This window comes from Thermobia domestica, unplaced genomic scaffold (assembly GCF_964235325.1).
Source record: "Thermobia domestica unplaced genomic scaffold, izTheDome1.hap1.1 HAP1_SCAFFOLD_234, whole genome shotgun sequence".
In the NCBI taxonomy this organism is placed as follows: Eukaryota; Metazoa; Arthropoda; class Insecta; order Zygentoma; family Lepismatidae; genus Thermobia; species Thermobia domestica.
This window is the reverse complement of record NW_027655953.1, coordinates 61,062-78,543: the sequence shown is the minus strand read 5'-3', so window position 1 is coordinate 78,543 and position 17,482 is coordinate 61,062. Positions and strand designations below refer to the sequence as shown.

General features: G+C 35.0%; 1 protein-coding gene across 1 annotated transcript in view; it reads right to left on the bottom strand.

Annotated features, from left to right (window-relative positions):
* Positions 1–16,548, bottom strand: part of Coq6 (ubiquinone biosynthesis protein COQ6, mitochondrial) — a 57,486-nt gene extending 40,938 nt beyond the window's left edge. The window contains exons 1-4 of the mRNA XM_081747426.1: positions 16,419–16,548; positions 13,229–13,291; positions 12,079–12,186; positions 4,527–4,729 (exon numbers count right to left, since the gene is read on the bottom strand). Of these exons, the coding sequence (XP_081603552.1) occupies positions 4,527–4,729; positions 12,079–12,186; positions 13,229–13,291; positions 16,419–16,487 (443 nt within the window). The 5' untranslated portion in view covers positions 16,488–16,548. The remainder of the gene's footprint in view (positions 1–4,526; positions 4,730–12,078; positions 12,187–13,228; positions 13,292–16,418) is intronic.
* Positions 16,549–17,482: the final 934 nt, after the last annotated feature.

Sequence of the window (17,482 nt, the reverse complement as noted above, 5' to 3'; positions counted from 1 at the left end):
TTTGGAGATGGTCGAGCGGCAATTTTTCTTTTTTCTCGATCACTTTGCATGGATTGACCCATTTATGAACACACTTCCTAGCTCCTATCATTATTTCGCTGGCAGGTGTGAAGTTCCTTTCCCCCACATTCGAAGCTGCCTAGCTCCGCTCCTGTCCACTTCCGGACTATAGCTCATATAAACATTTTTCTTGTTTTGGTGCCAGGAATCTGTGGTTTCATTTTTTAGGATTACTTTTGGGATACCCTGTATATTTAACACAGTTTCATAGTACAGTACATGTATTTTTATTCATCAGAAAACCATATTGTGCAGGGTTTATTACTTTAAATTTTTCGAAGAAATTTATTACCCGCTTAGCCTAAATATATAAGCTTAGCTTAAATTCGTTGATGCCTGTCATGAATGTTTTTGCTTTTACTATTATCTCCAAGTTCATTAACTTTAGTTTTTAAAAAAATCACGTTTCTTTTTTCTAAATAATTTGGAAGTTTACCCGTCTAATGTCTAAGACATTTTGTGTAGTTATATCGTTTCGATTTTGTAGCCAACGTAGTTTTGCCTGTTTTCTCTTCTCCGTTAGCTCAGTGCATTTCTGGTCGAACCACGGTTTGTTCCTATGTATTTCTGCGTGCCCCAATTTTTCTTTTGCTAAAATTTTAATTCTATCCGTAATTTCAGCTCAAGTATCCTCAACACTAGTACACTCCGAATCTTCTAAAACCGAGAATCTATTCAATACTTCAATCTGGAATTCCCCTCTCGCCTGGCTCTCCTCTAATTTCTTTAAATTAAATCTCTCCCGTTTTGGATGTTAGCGATACCATATGAAAATTCTATTAGGGGATTTCAATGCGAAGGTAGACGAGAGCATATTTTCAAACCGATTATAGGGAACGAAAGTCTTCATAAGGAAAGTAATGACAACGGTGTTAGACTCGTGAACTTTGCAATATCCAAAAACCTTCTTGTGAAGAGTACAAAATTTCCACATTGCGACGTTCATAAATATACTTGAACCTCACCAGATGGAAAAACACATAATCAAATCGATCACGTCTTAGTAGATAGACGAAGACAATCTAGCATAATTGATGTTCGGTCGTTTAGAGGGACTGGTTGTGACACTGATCACTTCCTGGTAGCAGCGATAATAAGAGAGATTATCGCTGAATAAAGGAAATATTCAATGTTTGAAAACGGAGAGATTTAATTTAAAGAAATTAGAAGACATCCAGGTAAGAGAGGAATACCAAATTGAAGTTTCGAATAGATTATCGGCTTTTGAAGATTCGGAGTGCACTAGTGTTGAGGATACTTGGATTGAAATTAAAGATAGCATTAAAATTTCAGCAAAAGAAAAAATCAGGAAACACGGAAATACGTAGGAACAAACCATGGTTTGACCAGAAATGCATTCAACTAGCGGAGAAGAGAAAACAGGCAAAATTACGTTGGCTACAAAATGCGAATGAAATAACTACACAAAATTTCGTAGGCATAAGGCGGGAGACTTCCAAAACTTTTAGAACAAAGAAACGCGACTTTTTGAAAGCTAAAATTAAGGAGCTTGAAGATAATAGTAAAAATAAAAACATTTGGGGCATGTATAAGGGGATCAACGAATTTAGGAAAGGCTATCAACCTCGTGCCTATATATTAAAGAAAACTGATGGAACATTCTCACTGACACAGATAGTATCTTAAATAGATGAAGATATTTCTTTGACGAATTGTTTAACGCGCAGCCAAAAACTATTGTGTGTGGAGCGAGGGAAATATACACCGCAGAACCGTATATCCCAGAACCTAACCGAATAGAAGTAGAAATCGCTATAAAGAAACTAAAGAAACACAAATCTCCGGTGTAAACGAAATTCCGGCTGAGTTAATTTTACCTGGAGGCGAAAAATTGTCGAACAAAATACACAAACTCATTCTCCTTATCTACAACAAGAAAGAATTGCCACAAGAGTGGAAAGAATCTATCACTGTTCCAATTCACAAGAAAGGCGACAAAACTGACTGTAATAATTATCGAGGCATTTCTCTTCTGTCAACGTCCTATAAAACCCTCTCAAGCATCCTATTAGCAAGATTGACCCCCATACGCAGATGAAATTATTGGAGATTATCAGTGCGGATTTAGATCAAATCGATTAACTATCAACCAAATATTTACCATTCGACAATTACTTGAAAAGAAGTAGGAATACAATACCCCGGTACATCAACTATTTATTGATTTTAGAAAGGCTTACGACTCGGTTAGGAGAGAAGCATTGTACAACATTCTTACAGAATTTGGAATACCGAAAAAGCTAATTAGATTAATCAAGATATGTTTAAATGAATCCCAAAGTAAAGTCCGGGTAGGAAAATTTTTGTCTACGAGCTTTCACGTTGAGAATGGCCTGAAACAAGGAGATACATTGTCGCTATCATTATTCAACTTTGTTCTGGAATACGCTATAAGGAAAATCAAAGATAGCGACTACGGTCTAGAGCTGAATGGGGTTCACTAGGTTATGGCATATGCTGATGATGTAAATTTAATAGGGGATGATAGGAGAACAATAGAAAGAAATGCAGAGGTCTTATTAAACGCCAGCAAGGAGATGGGTTTAGAAGTAAATGTAGAGGAAACTAAATACATGGAAGTGTGTCGGGATCGTAATACGGCAAATTATGGATGCATTAAGATATTGAATAATACTTTTGATAAAGTGGATACTTTCAAATATCTAGGATCAATATTAACAGACGAAAATCATATTCACGAAGAAATTAAATGTCGAATAAAAGCAGGTAATTCGTGTTATTATTCAATTCAAAATCTCTTGTCGTCGCGAATTCCGTCGAGGAAATTGAAGCTTAAAATATAATCATTCCTGTTGTTCTGTATGGTTGCGAAACATGGTCGCTTACTCGGAAGGAATAACATAGATTGAAAATATTTAAGAACAAGATCCTGAGACTAATATTCGGATCCAAGAGAAATGGGAATGGTGAATGGCGGATACTTCATAACAAGGAACTACATAGTTTATACGGTTTACCAAACATTGTTAGGATCATCAAGTCTAGGAGGCTCAGGTGGGCAGGTCATGTAGCCAGAATGGAAGAAAGTAGGGACGCTTTCAAAATCTTAACTGGAAGACCAACCGGAAAACGACCTTAGGAAGACCTAGGCGCAGATGGGAGGACAATATTAAGATGGATCTCGCAGAAGTAAAAATCAGTGGAGAGCTTTTGTGAACGCGGCATTGAACCTTCGGATTCTATAGGATATAGAGTTAGTTGGTTAATATTTCCTTTATTCAACGATAATCTCTCTCTCATTATCGCTGCTACCAGATATTGATCAGCGCCACAGTCATCTTCTCCGAACAACCGAACATCAATTATGCTAAACTGTTTTCTTCTATCTACCAAAACGTGATCAATTTGATTGTGTTTTTACATCTGGTGAGGTCCAACGTATTTATGAACGTCGCAATGTAGGAATTTTGTAATCTTCACAATAAGGTTTTTAGAATGTGCAAAGTTTACGAGTCTAACGCCGTTGTCGCTACCTTCCTTATTCAGACTTCCATTCACTACAATCGGTTTGAAAATACTCTAGCTACAGATATGAAAGTTTCAGGCTATTCAACATATTCTCCCCGAAAGTCAAGACACTTGGCACATCGTTGTTTAGCTTCTTTAACCCTTCACAAATAATAAAAAAGTCCCTGTCTGCAAAAAACTGTTCTGCAACTGCTATAACCTTGTTAGTACTGCTAAATTTATCTCATTTCAGAATTTTTTGTAGTCTAGAGACGAGATAATAATCAGAGAACGCAAGTTCTGGCGAGTAAGGTGGTTAGTCAACACACTAAAACTTTATATCCTTTAAAAAAAAAAAAAAAAAAAAAAAAAAAAAAATTGTTCTTCCAGCCTTGTGAATCATTGTCCTGCAGAAACAATATACTTCTTCTCAACTTTCCCTAACGTTCTTTCACTTAACCAGAAGACTGCAGTAATACTCCTATGTTATGGTTTGTATATTTGGGAGGTGATCTGGTAACAAAACACCATCCTTATCTGAGAATATTGAGGCAAGCACTTGTCGGCAAACCTCTGGTTTGAATCACTTTTGCCTTTTGCCAATCTTAAGTGGCGCTTCTCGCATGACTGCTGTTTGATCTCAGAGTCAAAGTAGTGGAACTAATTTTCATTCTGGGTAACAAGCCAATCCAAAATTCGTTCTTAGAATTAGCAACAACCGCAAAATCAACCGAGATACTCAAAATCAGGTCATGAACCTGATTCATATTTTCTGGAGTTACCACTGACACTGGCTTAGATAGATACATAGATATAGATGTATCTTCTTTGGTATTGGAATTATTTTGAGGAGGAAAACTGATTTGTCAGAAACGAACGTATTGAAGAATATCCAACCTAGATATCAAGTCTAATTAAACTGCCCGTACAAAAACAACACGTATATTGAACATAGACTGAATACAAATAATACTTACCCAATTAATGCTACTCTGTGCTCAACATATTCGGTTGCATGACAGAATGCTAACGGAAAGGCAGCACGACTATCCTTCTGAACATTACTAATACTGGGCTGCAGTTGTCGTGATGGAACAGAAGAGGGTGAAATTGATTGAACTATGTTGTAGAAGCTTTTCATTATAGACTCCACAATCGGACTATGAGGGTATTTCTTCCACTGTGGGGAAAAAACGAATGTCTAAATATCTAACTTATTAACTATTTTATACATAGCAAGAACTATGCTATTTATAATATTTTGTTTTACGGTTATTTCGATAAAAAATAATTTCTATTAATATCTATTTCTACATTAAGTAATATTTTATTACAGGAACATATTTGTGAAGTTATAATTTTCATATTATATGCTGCTGTAAGTTACATTTTACATATTTTCATAAAATAATTTGTAATTTGTCATATTTTTGAAAATTGAGCTCTATACTTATGATTTTGAATCACTAGTCCCAATTGGAGGCTTTGAGAAAAAATCTTTGTTTCATTCACGATAATTCTCACGCACTCATTAAATAAAACTTAAGACATTAGGGAAGTGCTGAAATGAATGCTTAATGGTAAGGAAATTTTACTCAGATGATCTATTCTGCAACAGCTCGAATTAATTTCTTCATGTGAGTCCTTAGTAAACATATATTCCGTTAACAGGCTCACATAATTAATTTTTATGGAGAAAATTCAGAAAGCGTGTTTTACTGGTAAATTAAGCTCTTTCTGGTTGAATTTTTAGAAAACTAATGGAACGACTTCATTGTGTATATCATAACTCTATATTTAATTAAGAATCCTACAACGTAACGTAACATACGAGGTGTGGCTTTAAAAAAAAAGTTGATGCTACGAAATCTTCTATTAATCATTTTGTACAATAGCAACACTATTCCCTTCAAAGTATTCCCCTGCGCGATCCCTACATGGTTCGATACGAATTTTTCACTGCTGGAAGCAGTGCTGCACTCCAGAGTGACTGCCAGAATTCGGAATTTCTAATTTTTAACTTTTCTGTGACTTTTTCCAGACTAATTATCAAATTTTGTAAACTGTAAAAATTGTTGAAAATTTTGATAATTCTATCACTTGTACCTAAGGCTGTGCGATTCGAAATTTCGATATTGAAATTCGATATTTTTCTGATATCGATGTTGAATAGATATATCAATATTGACAATATCGAATATCGATACCGACATCAAATATCAATATCTGACATATTGATTGGTCTTGATATTCATGTTGATATAGACAATCTGGTCTCAAAAAAAATCTCTGTCTAAGAAATACTCTCTTTACAAAATTATTTCAGCTTTCGTATCACACGCCGGAACATTACTACAAGTCAAGAGTTCAATGACCTTTGAGCTAACATAGTTGCTAACCTAAAGTAGGGGGCAAGCCCAAAAGAGAAGCACGTGTATAACGTATATTCTATATGGAACGGAAATCAGGGAAATGAAATGAAGTTAGAAGCATTGATCAGCAACTATTGTTACTTCCAAACTCACTCTATTGTTTGCAGGTATACACCTTAATGCTAAATTTTTGTTACAATAGGTGTTAGATTTTCAATCTGACCTGTATTTTCACATTTCTGAGAAGAACCGTTAAGTAAAACTTGGCTGGTAGGCGAGCCTGACAGAAAAAAAAAGGAAAGAAAACATAGCGTTTATGTCAGGAGTACCAGATTTAAAGGGTATATTATTAATAAGTAATATTTATTATTAAAATGTTCTTGGAAATTTCGATACAAGTTAAGAAAAATGTTTAACGTGGCCTTGCATCGATATTTTGTTTCCCGCATGCTTCCAATTCAGTCGAAAAGATTTTTTTCAGGCACTCCTGGATGGCGGCGGGTGGTATGTCTGAGGGAGGGATGAGCAGACGACTCACCTTCTGAGGGATTTTTTTGTTCGCCTAACATTCGAAAGAGATGACAACTCCAAAAATCTACAAAAATAAGTAAATTACTTATATACTTTATTGTATGTGTGGTTATTATTTGTTGTATGTAAACATTTCATAGTCAATTTTGAAAAAATGTAAAAGTAAAAACAGAAGCAGACAGGTCCATCATTTCCCGCCTGCTAGAAGGTAATTTTAAAACCTGTCACTAGAGTGCACTAAATACCAGAGACACAAAACGTCTACTTGGAGATTCCAAACGGGGTCCTAACGACTAGTAAACAAAATATAAAATCGTGATTTAATAAAATTGTAATAATTGTTTGGTATAAATGACATACTGGGGTGTGTGAATAAACTCTAAGTGTACGTATAGATACAGAAAATGGAGTGACAGTATGTAAATTTTAAATTATTTACAAATTTGTCAAAATGTCACTGGTTCAACGCGGGTGGGACAGCACCAAGGGAAAAGGTCAACAATCCCAAAAACAATGAAGGTAAAGAGAGTCTCTACGACTTTTGAGAGACAACCAATAAATATTGAAACTCAAGGGGTAAACAGTTAGTTCTTAGTTAACCACCGGTCCGTTCAACTCAAGTACATGGTCATTCTCGTTGAAAGCTGTGTTCAGTTCTGTTTATAAATTGCGACCCAGATAGTGTATAGTTAGTGCTTTGATTGACACGCCAAAAATCTCAACGGAATGTATCGCTATTAAAAATAACTATCAATTACTATTGATAATCGTCACTGTTCAGAAAATTAATTTTGCTTGATACTCGCTAGTGAAACTCAACCAGTAAATTAACGTGAAACTTGAATCATGTGAAAGTGTAATGAACACTGTACCTACTAGTCTGTTGTGTTTCATCTTGTGTTCGTTCGGCACTGTTCATTCCTGATAGACAAGACGACGAATTCTCAGGGCGAGGACTTCGCTATAAACACCTTGATTATATATATATATATAAAAAAAAACTAATCTAGTAAATGGAAGGTGGACAGATCAATGATCTCGAAGATAGAAAATTACATTGTTCAGAGGATTAATACAAGAAAAGCATCGAAAGAAGTAGGACCTTACAGGAGTGACGAAGACTAATTCCAAAAGAGAAAAGGACTGCCTACAGTGAAACTGTAGAGACAATAGCAGTGAGAATAGAAATTCTTTTAAAAAAAATCTTAACATAAAGTACACACATTATGATTGATCGATCCTTTTTTGTTTTTTACAAAGATCTTAGTTTCTGTGTATAAAAAAATGTATAGTGTTTGTTAGTGTTAGTGATTTAGTGTTCAATAAAATAGATATTCGTAAGTCTAGCTTGGAGCTGTGATCTTTTAGATGTCCATGTTCCTGGAGGCAGAGGTGAGTACCGTTGTATATTTGCTTATCTCTCTTTCAGATGTGCCGCTTGGCCGGGTCCAGAGGAGGCTGTGAACACTCCTTCTCAGTCTTCATTTAAATTTTTATCTGATAATAGAAGATCCTCTGGTAAGGGGATGGCAGAGAAAATTGAGTTCTAAAGGCCGTAACCAGAGAAAGTCGTCAAAGGGGCAAGACGACTATAAACTATGAACTCACGTGGGATGAGGATATTGATTTCTGTAAAAGAGGATTAAAATTAACTATCTAAATAATTTTATTTCGGTTCAACTGTATCAAATTTCTTATAAAATTCAATTATAGTTTTTTATTTATTTATTTATTTTATTTTATTTTATTTTTATTTTTTTATTTATTTATTTATTTATTTATTTTTGTTAAGCAGATTAACTTATATCTGTTAAGGGAATTACAGGTGTCAATATTTCCTCCACCCATCTTTCATGTGCTGGAAATTTGAGAGTATATTCTTTGTGGTGATTTTAGGTGACTACGCAAACATAGCCATCCAGCTTTAAACATGAGAGAGCCCTTTACATGGGGATTTCCCAGAGAGATGCCCTTAACACTTGGGTAGGTCTTCAGGGAGGGTGTCAGTTGGAGATGCTTTCTTCTTAATGCGTTCGATGATACCTGATTTGCTGGATGGTTTTCTTAATCGTCCAAACTCAGATATGGATGGCGGATAGGCATGATCCTCGTGTGCGAAGAAGGCGTCGGTGTCAGCATCACGTTACTACAGGCAACGTAGAGCTAACAAAGAATGTTCGAGTTATGGCGCAGAAAAGATATTTTTCTCCTTTTGCTTGAAAAAAAAAATATAGGGCTTCGTTTCAACTTGAAGAGTTGCAGATTGTTTCGCTTTATGACATCATGTATGGATTTATTGAGTTCGGTAAGTCTTTTCCTTAAGTATGTATCATACTGCTATTTACCCAATGCCGCTGCCTGACGAACAGACGCCTTTGCTTCAGTTCACGTAATTACTTTGGTAATAGCTGTCATAAGACTATGTTCTTCAAACGGGTTTCCTTGTTCACGAAATTGCTCTAGTACATCTGACAAATGTTTTCCGAACCGCAAATTTAACATGTGTGTGTGTGTTCTCTGTGCTCTGTATCCACACCTGTCTTATCAATTAAACCAGCCTCCTGTTCATAGTAATAAATAATACTTACGATTGCTGGGCCAGCCATCATCTATTTCAGAAGGGAAGAAGGATTATTCAACATATCTACAGCACAACCATCAGCTTTTACGATTTTAGTATTTTTCTCATGTAGATGATCATCTGCGATATATGAAAAAGCCCTCTCACTCGCAGTACACTTGGGGATGTCTAGTTGGCAATTCAAGATGATTCTGTACGAATACTGGAATCCACCTAACATAATGAACATGGTCACAGGCAAAGAACCACGGACAAACCTGAAGAAGAGTGTCAAGGAATAGACTTAAATTTGCCAGCCGTACACTCTTCACAAACTGAAGTAGCATGTGTTTGAGTTCTAGTGTTGTATTCCCAAACACGAACTGTGACGATTCGCCTATTCCCTTATTACGCCATTCATCAAATGTAATATCTTTATCACTAGAGGCTTCACAGTAACGACTATACGCTTCCCGCTGATACTTGATGAGTATATCTAGTTCTTTTAACATGAGAGGCTTTCAGGAGAGATTCGGTACTCCCTGATCTAATGACATTAGCCTTGACTAATATCTGCCCTTCTAACAAAGTCCCAATCGTACTCATGATAGCCATTTCAGTATGGAGCCCTCCCATCATTACCAAAATTTTGTCTTCTCCACACTTTTCTGGATATTTCCATTGTATTTGTTTCATCAGGGCATGCACTGGTTGATCACCTGTAATAACTGGTGTCTGGTGAGGGTTAAGATCATGGCATGTCGAACCATCGCTGGAGAATGAACGACTTCCTCTAGTAAAGGTATTAATGCGTTTTGGGATTTTGGCATACTATGGTTCACATCCTTTTTGAAGTGGTAGGCCACCCATAATATTGTCTCATCAGAGGATTCGGTTTCACTTGTAATTAATGCGTATACAGAATCAAGCCAGTCTGATGCTGCATTTATAGGACTCGAAAAAGATGGGTAAACAGGGTTAACTATTGAAATATATGGATCACATTTGACAGTATAAACTGCAGGAACTGTGGTGTATGAGTCTGGAAGTCTTTTCTTTATTTTCCTGTCCATCTTCTCTGCACTAATACTGGGAAATTGTAGTATGAGGATTGTAGGTTAGAATGTAGCACAATATTGAATAATTGAATTGCTGGTACCGTGGAAACTATCTGGTCAACATTGTCTACAGTTGTAGTGGTGACATCAGGGAGAAGGTTTGGAGGACACAACTTCATGGTTTTTAAATAATTCACACAAACTATTAGTTACTGTTGCAGAAACCTGCTGTACTCTGTCGTAGGAGACAAATTTCATTTTCAGAAAGCAAATCTATAATGTCACGTTTTCTAGTTTTGGCATGGAGCATAAGACCTATGTACAAAGGAAGTGGTGTTTCTCGTTCGATAGATTGATGCTGTGATTTTGTAAGATGGCTCCGCTTAAGTTTAATGCTGTTAAACCGGATCAACTGTGTTATTGACAAGGCAGCTGACTTCTGTCTAGTAAGGGTTTGGTCTTCACAACCGATGGAAGATCTTTCCAGTAACATCTGGACAAAGGACAGCACTATGGTTGGCACTGATGTGGCAGGAGTTAACTGGTTGGTAAAGGAAATGTCAAATTTGGGTAAGTTGTTAACCATATGACCACGAAAGATATTGCAGCTCAAGCCTAACACATGACATCACTCATAGAAGTAAAAGAACAAATGTGCATAATAGTGTCTGCATTATGCACATTTGAAATATTTTAAATTTCTGCACATTCAGGGCTTTTAACTTATTTTTACGTCAAATATGTTCTAAAAATTGAATATATATCTGGAAGTAAAAAAAGTCACAATAACCTATTTGGTCTTTTTAGAGAGAGTTAAAATTGAGCTAATTACAGCTATCATGAATATAATTAGTGTTTTCATCAATGTGAGTCCGTTGAGTATTGAAATGAAAAGATGTGAACCAAAATGGCTACAAAAAATGAAAATATTCAAATTTCTCCCTGAAGATATTACTTTACGAATATGACTCTCGTATAATGAGCTTGTAATTCCGGTTCCAGCGGTGCCTGAATCAGTTCCGTTCAATTCAATGGTTTCTGAGTTATGACAGTAAAGTTTCAGATGGTCGGCCATGTTTGTGACGTCACTGCAGCCACGTGACGTCACTACCAGCTTGTGTTCCGTAGTTTTTCAGATTTCCAATAAGTGTACCTTTATCCTGAAAAATTTCCCGCTTGTAGCCAGTCATGAAATATTTTGGCACTATTCTACTGCACTAACCGTGAGACAAGAATGCTAAAGGCCAAAAATGAAAATGAAATGTAATCTTTGAGTTATAAGTCCCACGTTTATGCCAGTGAGGCTAAAGGAGACGGTGATAATTAGAAATGAATTAAATAGTGGAATGAAGAAAGTGGGAGGAAACGGGAGAACCCCAAGGAAACCCACGCACACGGTGTTTGTCAATGCCAAAGGCCACTACCGAGGAAGTTTTCCGCGTGGGTTTATGATTGTTACGGGATTTAGTTATGCAGGAAAGCTGCTGTAAGCAAAGTTGTTAAAAACGGGAAAGTGAATGCAAGATACTTCCAGGATCCATTACGACACCTAACAAATATACAGTGCGGACATCAACCAGGTGAAGATTCTTACGGACAAGGCTTCAACTCATACTGTCAAATTCTCTCTGCGTTCTTATTAGGAAATGGAACGGGAATTAAGAATGTATTTCATTCCGCTTCAAGACATTCCTCTGAAGAGCACCAATTCCAATTGCTTGTGCTTCGCCGAAGTTTGCTCCAATGGGAACTCCGATTTCGGGTCAGTGTTGGCGATCTAACAGAACAGTATCGGTGTTGGCGAAGAGATTTCGTAAAGTGAATACCCTTCAAAATCGATCCGATAGAAATCGGACAAAGATTCTGTAGTGTGTTATCAAGGAAAATCGTTCTTTCTATGTTTTAATTTTCGAATTATATTAAATTTCCACATTATATACACAAGAAACAAAAGTGTGACATGTTGATTTGAAAAATCTCTTATAATTTATTTTCGTTACGTACTTACAAATGCCTCGTTTACCGCATCCACAAACAAATCATCAGGCAATTTCAATAACTCTTTGGCTCTGTCAGTTGATGTAGACCAAACCAGCGAACTAAGCTCATTTGTTAACTGTAAAATAAATACATGTAAGAAAACAAAGAAAGTTTATTTAATAAATAAATACATTAAATTTTCAAAGGTCATACTTTTACCTAATTTCTGAGAAATACTAATAATATTTGATATAACTTTCGAATATTCAATATATTTGCATTATTTTAAAAATTAACCTTCCACCTTTGTTTTTTGCAGAACTAGTCTTTGAACAAACTCTAAATTCAAACCTCAAAGTTACGTTTATTTCAAAACGGAATCCAGTGATTTAATAACAAGTGTCGTACACGATGCATTAGGAATTCACTTCCTAAACTGTTAATACATGCTGCATGTAATCTAAACGAATACACTCAAAAATTATAGATGAGAAATGAAAGTGATTTCTCGAAAAATGAATAACGTTCTAATCCAATCATTACTACTTTGAGAGAGAGAAAAAAAAAGAGTGTAGTTCTGTTACTAAGTGACTGTCTATTGTGAAGGCCTTAACAATGTTAGACTTAAGTAAACACTCGTTAATAATACGGCAGATACTCGTCTCAAGGCTTTATCTTTTAGATAAGTGTAACCTTGCATTTGTTTTTAGAAGTAAAAAAGTAGTACTAGATCTTGGAGGATTCAACACATGCTTTCTTTCAGTCCAAATTCATTGCTACAGAAAATGTAATTTGTTTGTTACCACTCATTTATTCTATTCTGGTTTTATCCACTGTTTCTTTCGCTTAGTTTTCAAGTTAAACTGCAACCCAATGGTTTTTTCAGCCTTCTGATACCTTGCCTGATTATGGTATCAACCTTTGTTTTCACGTGGTTTGTGCCTTTCGCCCTCGTGTGCCTCTGTTTCATCATAATATTTATGATGTAATGCAACATTAATTGTATAGATAATAATAACAATGCATTATTAATTTACAGTCGGAAATACATGTGTTATTATAAAACTTTACCTCCTGAAAATTGCACAGTGATGAACATCAATTATGATGCAATAATACAGATATTCCAATTTATATACTAAATTTCAGCTGAAGCAAACAGACATACCAAAACTTACTGGAAGTAATGCAATAGGCCCCGTTGGTAGAAATCGTTGCCAAGCTACTATGTTCTCAGTTGGCTGCAATGAAAAATAAATTATTTTATTTTCTCAACAATACAATCACTTGTTCTTTCTAGCACTTAACTTGTATTTTTTCTTCTAAATGAATGGCTATTCACTATTTTCTAGATAATATGAATGAAGTTTTCCATTATTTGAAGAAGAAGAAGAAAAAAAAAGATTGAAAGATAAATCTTAACACCAGGAGAGTAAACCAAGCAACTCCACTTCTTAACAATTATATTATTATTTTGGAAATTTGTTGAGTATTATTCCTGCATATTATAAACCATCAAATGTAACGAAGGAATATGACTTGTGTTGGATAAATCTTTAGAATATTTATTTTATACAAATTTAATATCTTTATTTCTACAATAAACGGCTGAATAAAAGAACTCACATAAATACAACTAATTGCAGGACAACGATTTAATCATTGAATTATATAACAGCACATAAGCTACGAAAGAACATTCCAAAATTACGAATTGCTAATACACGATTTACTTTTAAACATTAGAAGTATACACATATATATCGGGTCGTTCAAAAAAAAAAAAAAAAAAAAAAAAAAAAAAAAAAAAAAAGTAAACACACTTTAAAATATAACAGCTGCTATGTTATTCTGAGTACTACAACAATACACAAGGAATCGGGTTCCTTCGTCCTTCCAACATCCACGTACAGTGTTATTCATATGGGCGAGTACATCTGCATGAAAGTCGCCGGGTCGCCATGTGGTCAAGTAGGAAATTGATTGTCATCAAACACTGGCAGGTAATCGTATCTTGAAAAGAAAGAAAAAAAAAGGTGCAACTGGTTCCCTTGATGATAGATCACACAAAGCATTGAGTCCTGGAGAACTGACCACTTGCTCGACATGAACACGTGGATTTTCGGGGATCCAGTATACACAGTTATGCAGGTTAATCGTGCCATTTAAATTATTCATCACTCTACATAATTTTGCAAACAAAATTAGCATTCTTCTCTTCACATAAACATCGGTGTGTTGATTTCTGTGATGAGCGTATGAATGCATCTAACATCTGAACAGACGATGTTTCACTTGTGGCTTGCCAAGGCCATCCTGATTTTCCCTTATGCATATCCACCACTGTTCTTTCTCTTTCAAACTTATCGCGCAAGCGAACAATGCCTAGACGTATTGGTGGTTCAGTTACATATTCCTGCCTCCACTGTCATTGCACTTCATAACATTCTTGGTTTCAATACAATTGCAATGTGGAAAAAATGATATTAAATTACATTGTATACCTTATTTAGGTTTCTAGAAGATAGTGTTGACGAATTTATTACAAAAATAACAGTGCAACATTTTAAACTATGATGCAACTTAAGAACATGACAATTGGAATATAAAGGGATATCCCGTGCGTGGGATAAGTATAAGTGAGGTGTTGCCCAAGGACCTAAGTTCGAGGGTCTCCGCACCATGGATGGAAAGTGTTAGGTCCTTCAGGAAAAGTAACATAAAAAGTTAATTATTTCTAAAATATTAAACTAATTAATGCACTAACATTAAATTATAATAATAAAAAATGTTACCTTAAGTGCGTATATCAGTTGTAATCCTCTACGATATTCCGTTATCGAATTCCCGGTTACACTTTCAAGCAGATTTTCCCAGAATAAAATTTCAGCTAAGTGTGTATATACTAATAGTAATGCTATTATATGTGTTTATTTTCACCACATCTCTAAATACCTAGAACTATTACAAAACACTATGAGAAAATACTGTACTTATGTACATAATAGTTCTATGCATTTAGAAATATGGTATAAATATATATCCAAAATAGCATTACTATTTATACATTTATCTCTCAAGTTGGATCTCTCATTCTTCTCCCATTATAGAAGGAAGGAAGGGCGGAATTAAGTAGCAGTTCATTCCTATTCTGCAGAAAATCTGCTTGAAATGGCTGTTAGGAACTCGATAACGAAATATCACAGGGGAGATTACAATTTATCTACGCACTTAAGATAACAATTTTTTATTTTTTATTTATTATTTTTATTCATTCTTGATGTTCAAAATACTTGGAAATGATGGACCATCATTATGTCAGACAACCATACAACTGTCCAGTATTAATATCGCGAAATACATTAACAATGGCACCATCAAAGTTGTAAGTTATCCGACTTAACGTTAGTATGACACTTGTAAAATTCATGTGTAGCAGATATGACTTTATATATTATTAAACTCTAAACTTGGATATCTTGTATCCAAGAAAATAAAACGATATTTCCAAAGGGTTTCTGCAAGTGAATGCACCGATAATTTGCTTGTTATGATATGATTAAATAATAATATATTCCTCTTGTTTTACATAATTAGTGGAAATATCACTAGCATTGATATTGGAAAGTCAAAGTTGGTGCAACCTGGACATGGAATCCTTACCTACATAATTGGCCCCACAATTTACTTTCACCTTAAGTCCCGCAAATTGATGGGACGGCTGGGGATCTAAATAAGTATAGTTAAGAACTGGATTGGAATATTTAGTTGTATAAAATGGTTACCACTAAACACTAATCAGTGTGTTATGGCTGAAACAAACGACATGCATTACATTAAGAAACATGTTAATAGAGGTTTTGAAATTGAGTTCGCTGGAAATAGGTAAAATATCTTTTCCTCGATCACCGTACACCCATAATTACGAAATTCTTAACCTAAAGTAAGCCCATCAATGCCAATTGATACATAATTACTTTATCATACCATTCTACATTGATTTACCACATACTGCTTCAGATCCTCTTTCAATATTAACGTCTTCATTTATATCTGAGCAGTTATATTATTCATAATTCTTCAACATTTCTAGCCTCAACAATTTACAGAAATTCTGTGCATATTGTAAATAGATTATTTTCTTACGTAACTTTTATTCATCTACATTTTGATAAATTAACTCTAATATTTCGAGATAAGAACTCGTCGCTAAAGTCTCCAGGTATGATCTATGTCAAGCATTACGCAAATCCATTAAATGTGCTTAGGCGACGACTTCTGAACTAACATTAGGTGCGTATAATCTAATTCTGTGAAGGTTCTTTATAAAAGATAAAACTGAAGTCATACTATACATAAGGTTCTTACCTCAGATAACTTCAGTGTAGCGACAACTCCCATCTGGTCATAATTCCATTCCATTGCTTTAATACCCATTGCTTTCCTCACTTTGGAATTAGCACCATCTGCTCCAATCTGAAATTAAATTATCCGAATTCATTAATGTAATGCATATAGCTAGTGTAACGTATTATATCGAATATTTGATTATAAGTTCTATTGTATGTAACACATGGTATCAGAAAAGTGAGGCAACATTGGTTTTAACATGAAAGGACTTTTGAACCACTATTAGAAATAAACCTGCTGATTCCCTTACTTCATGCATCAACATACCTTCTGTAACGATATTTTAATTTAGAAATATACTGAACACGATTATTATTATTATTGATAATAATAAATGAATAAAACGAAAACACACATGTAATTTTACTTAAATTTGGACTGTCTCATTTACATAAAATTCAATAACGTTCTTTGTAACACACATATAGACATAAATTAATGTGTATGTGGCGAAGATATTTATGAACATTAATCTGTAAGAGTATAAGCAACTAGTATTTAAAGGCTAGAAGATACAGGAAGAACAAAAAATGTGACCGAGGGGAAAAGGTCAGATAAAAAGTCAAAATTAAGGACTCATTTGTTCTACTCATAATATTTTTTTTCCCTCAGAACTGCAGAACACCCTTCTACGCATTATATATACACAAGACAATCCAATAAAACCTCCCACATTTTAAAGGCCAATAAAAAAGAAAATATTGAAGATAGAAACTTGTTTATTCTAAAATATAAAATGCTATTGATAACCGTTTGTAGTTACTTTGTTCTGATTTGAATTCCTCTGTTCTCTTGTGTGATGAAATCACACTTCAATTAACAACACAGTTTTAGTCAATAATGCCCAATACCTCCCCGCTTCTTTATCTGCTCTAGCGCTGCCAATGGAAGGGCGAGAGAAGTGGTCATCCCTTCCGCTTACCACTCTCCTGCTGTTTACAGTCGTCATTACGATTTGGTTCTGGAGCTCATCGCGCATATGCAGTCGAAATGTTTTGCAACAGCAGCAATTCTGTGATTAC